The sequence below is a fragment of the Crocodylus porosus genome, unplaced genomic scaffold (assembly GCF_001723895.1).
Source record: "Crocodylus porosus isolate Cpor-Errol unplaced genomic scaffold, CroPor_comp1, whole genome shotgun sequence".
Taxonomy (NCBI): domain Eukaryota; kingdom Metazoa; phylum Chordata; order Crocodylia; family Crocodylidae; genus Crocodylus; species Crocodylus porosus.
Window position 1 is genome coordinate 2,192,850 of NW_017728946.1, and position 3,759 is coordinate 2,196,608.

Below are 3,759 nucleotides of genomic sequence, written 5' to 3' on the forward strand. Positions count from 1 at the left end.
AGGGCTGAGTTAGAACCGAGCCACACCCCGTTCCCACCATGGAGCTGGGCCATGTCCCTCCCCCTGTGTCTAAACCAGGGAAGGGGCATGCTACCTGCCCTCCCAGACAATGTCCCCTTTCTCCTTGCATCCAGATTGGGACCTGGACCATGCCCCCTCCTTCCCTGGCTGATCCATACCCCCTTCTCCTGTGAGGCTGGGGCGCCCCTTGTCCAACTTCACGCAGCCAGAGAGTGTTCGCCATGCTTGCCTCAAATGCTGAATTGGGACCACAAACTGGATCCAGCTGATGGAAAGACTGGGCGCTGCCCATCTAGCCTGTTGGGCAAAAAAGTTTGAGCACTCCTGACTAGATGAAAGTAGTGTAAGGGCCCCTCTACATGTTACATGCATTGTGCAATTACCTAGTTCATTGCGCAGTTAATTTAAACCAACTACATGTGCAAATTAACTATCATGCCTTAAAAATGCTCAACCAGTTATAAAGTTAGAGCTGGACCATATTTAATACCTTTATAACTGGTTTCTAAGTAGAAGCTAGAAGAGGGCAGTTTACACGTAAATGAAACAGCTGCTGCATTACCAATTTAGTTTCCACTTACCTCAGGACTGAATGGGCAGACTGAACAGTGGATCAGCTTAACATACATTAAGTTACACTTTCATTTTTCCCTCATCTTTTCCTTAGTATGACCATGCTCTAAAGCCAGGGGTTGGCAGTGTTTTTCCACAGAGGGCCTGACTGACTCAGCTTAGGTCCGAGATTCAGGGGAACCCTGTTACTAGGACCTGGCCACCACCCCTTCTCTCCATTGCCCATCTGCGGCGCAGCATGCTAAAACTCCCTGCTGCCTGGCCATGGTGTGGCACAGGTGTGGGTAAAGCCTCCTGCCACTGAAGCTCCTGTGCTGTAGGCTGGATCCAGGGGCTCTGCAGGCCTTATCCAACTCACGGCCTAGGTTGCCAACTCCTGCCCTGAAGGGAAGATTCTTCCTTTGCATGTAAAATGCATTTTGTTGTTAACGGAAGCCATTCCGCATAAAAAGTCATTGTCACCTTTTACATTGAGTGTTTTTCTGTTTCTAAAGAAATGCCTTTTTGACTTTAAAAAAACCCCCTACTTAAACAGCACTCATGCTGAAAAAAAATTATCATCACCAATGGCTTATGCTCCATGAAAACCTTTAATAGTATCTTAATTTTATTGCTACCCTCTTGGTTCCTCACAACCATCAGATCATCCAAAACCACTGTCAAGAGCAAAATGTAGTGATGTTCCTCAGTCTGACATGAAGCACTCTTTCCTTTTGCTTGTCCCAATTCTTTGGAGACCAAATAGAAACTTCTACCAGAAATAAACTTAGCTCTCTTTAGAATTCATGTGATCTGAAAACAAAGTAAAGCAAAAGACTTGCAGCTACTGTTTAATTTGTGGGGATTCTTAATGGTACTAAAATTCATAATGGCACAGAATTAGAGAGATTAAAACAGGCCTTATGAGGATGCTAACTGGAACTACCTTTGTAAATAGGGCTTAAATATATTTAAAAAAAATTTAAAGATTTTAAAAGTATAGGCAATATTAAATATAATTTTAAAATATGTTAAAATAAGTGTCTAACTATTCAGTTTTCTGAATGCTTTCTTACAGATAATGAATTGGTAACATTTATGCTAGAAATAATTATTTGTATAATGTGCCTTTGTATTATGCCAATAATATGAAGCGTTTGATGTAAAATTGCTCTCTTCCTAGCAGATGTTCATACCAGAACCACGACCAACTCCTAAAAACAACGTTGGGTTCAAATACAGCGTGAAGCACCGACCCTTTCCTGAAGAGGTGGACAAAATTCCATTTGTAAAAGCTGACTTAAGCATTCCAGACCTCCACGAAATTGTTAATGAGGAAGTAAGAGGTTTATAATCTAAATTATTTCTTATGTTTGCCTTTCTGGTGAATTTCACATTATACAGTGCCCATAACTCTCATGCTTTCTTTAAAAGGTTATATTTATGTTATGTTGGACCTGGGCTCATTCCAGATTAATTAAGGCTATGAACTATCCAGAGGTGATGACAGTATTTGTGACATGACCCTACCTATTATTAGCTTGTTAGGAACTAAGAGTAGCACTTTTTTATCTTTAACCCTGGCACTCCATTGTACCATGGCTGTAAACAGAAGTTTCATTTGTTGCAGGACTGGTGGTGCTGTGACTTCTCCTGAAATGGAGAATTTCTGGCATCAGTATGTCTACATGTCACTCTACCAATTGATACCAGAGTGGCTGAATGCACCACTGCACTTCCAACAAGTGGCTGGAGGGAGCACATATCTCAGCATGCCTAGTGCTGGTCAAGTGTTCATGAGTTCCCCCAGTGGTGACGTGTAGGGGGTGCACTTCTGGAAGCAGTTGCAGTGATCGACTGCAGGGGACCCTCCCAGTCAGCAAGATTGACCATGGGGCCAACTCCCCTGCCCAGCTGGTTGCTGCAGGGGGGCACATGCCCCCCCCGACTAAGGCAGCACCAGTCACCCAAGGGTTCCCCTGAATCTGCTAGTGCCATGCAAAATGCCCATTGGTGGTTCAAATTATGAGTGGTGAAATTTTTGTGGGAGAGACTTTGGTGCAATTCACTGTGCAGCTTGCACCCCTGATCACCCACCTCCATTTTTGCTGCATTAGTGCTTTCACCACCGTTGAATTGGGTGGGAGCTAGGCAGGGCAGTTCCCTAATGCAGCCATGTGGCTTGAGCACAGATTCAAGCTGCAATTCTGTGGGTGGCAGAGGGGAAGTGTCCTTAGTTCAACCACCCAGCAAACCATTTAGATTCCAGAATGCTCTGACTTCTTTCCACCAACCCTTTTTTGTTTGACCTCTGCCTACCCAACTGTAACAGTGGGCTGCTGATCCTCAGAAGTGGGATTTGTCTTGGTGTGAGCTAGGTCTTCTGGGACACTGAATCCCTTTTGGGAGAGGGCTGGCTGGAATGCTGAACATGAAGGGTAGGGAGGACAAGAAACTCCAGGCTCTCATTATCTGAGCCCAGGTCCATTTCAGAGTCTGCTCAACTCAGCAGGACGGACCCGAGACCTCAGTCCCTAGTCTGGTTTATTGCCCAGGTTGCTGTGCTGGCCTGCAAGGGCTGTGTGTCTTCAAACTGTGGTTGCATTGGAGTTCAACTGTGGTTGCATTGGAGTTCTCATCTCGCTCTCTGAGGGAACAGACCACTCTGTCCACTGTGTTTTCAGATGTGACCATGTTGTTGAATATGAAGGTGCAACTAAATTCCTTATGGGTTCACATGACTCTGCATGTGCCCAACACACAGTTGCTGTCCTATGTCCTCGCAAACTGCTACCTCAGTATCTTGCACTTGGACTAGCACTGGGCCCAGTCATGGTTATGTCCCCAAGCTGTCATTTTCTTTGCAATCCATTCATAGACCACCTTGTTTTGGTAGCTTCACCAAAGCACCCACTATTTCTCAATCTCACCATAGATGGTGAGATTCGGTACTTCTTCCCTGGTGCTTGTTCATGATGGTGCACTCTGATTAAGAGGGCCAGGGCAGAGGGAAGATGACTGGGTGTGTAGGGGTTTAGAAATATGAACTTGTCTCATTTGGTGGTGGGTGGATCCAGTGACCTCCCTGACAGATAGATTTCATAGACATTAGGGCTGGAAGGGACCTCGGGAGATCATCGAGTCCAGCCCCCTGCCCAAAGGGCAGGAAGTCAGCTGGGGTCATAG

General features: G+C 45.5%; 1 protein-coding gene across 5 annotated transcripts in view; it reads left to right on the forward strand.

The window, feature by feature from the left end:
• Positions 1-3,759, forward strand: part of RALGAPB (Ral GTPase activating protein non-catalytic beta subunit) — a 191,889-nt gene that overhangs the window by 131,618 nt on the left and 56,512 nt on the right. For 3 of the 5 annotated variants that reach the window (XM_019550734.1, XM_019550736.1, XM_019550739.1), the window contains one exon: positions 1,757-1,912. In XM_019550734.1, coding sequence (XP_019406279.1) covers positions 1,757-1,912 — 156 coding nt within the window. The remainder of the gene's footprint in view (positions 1-1,756; positions 1,913-3,759) is intronic. The other 2 variants (XM_019550735.1, XM_019550738.1) reach the window with 1 other exon arrangement.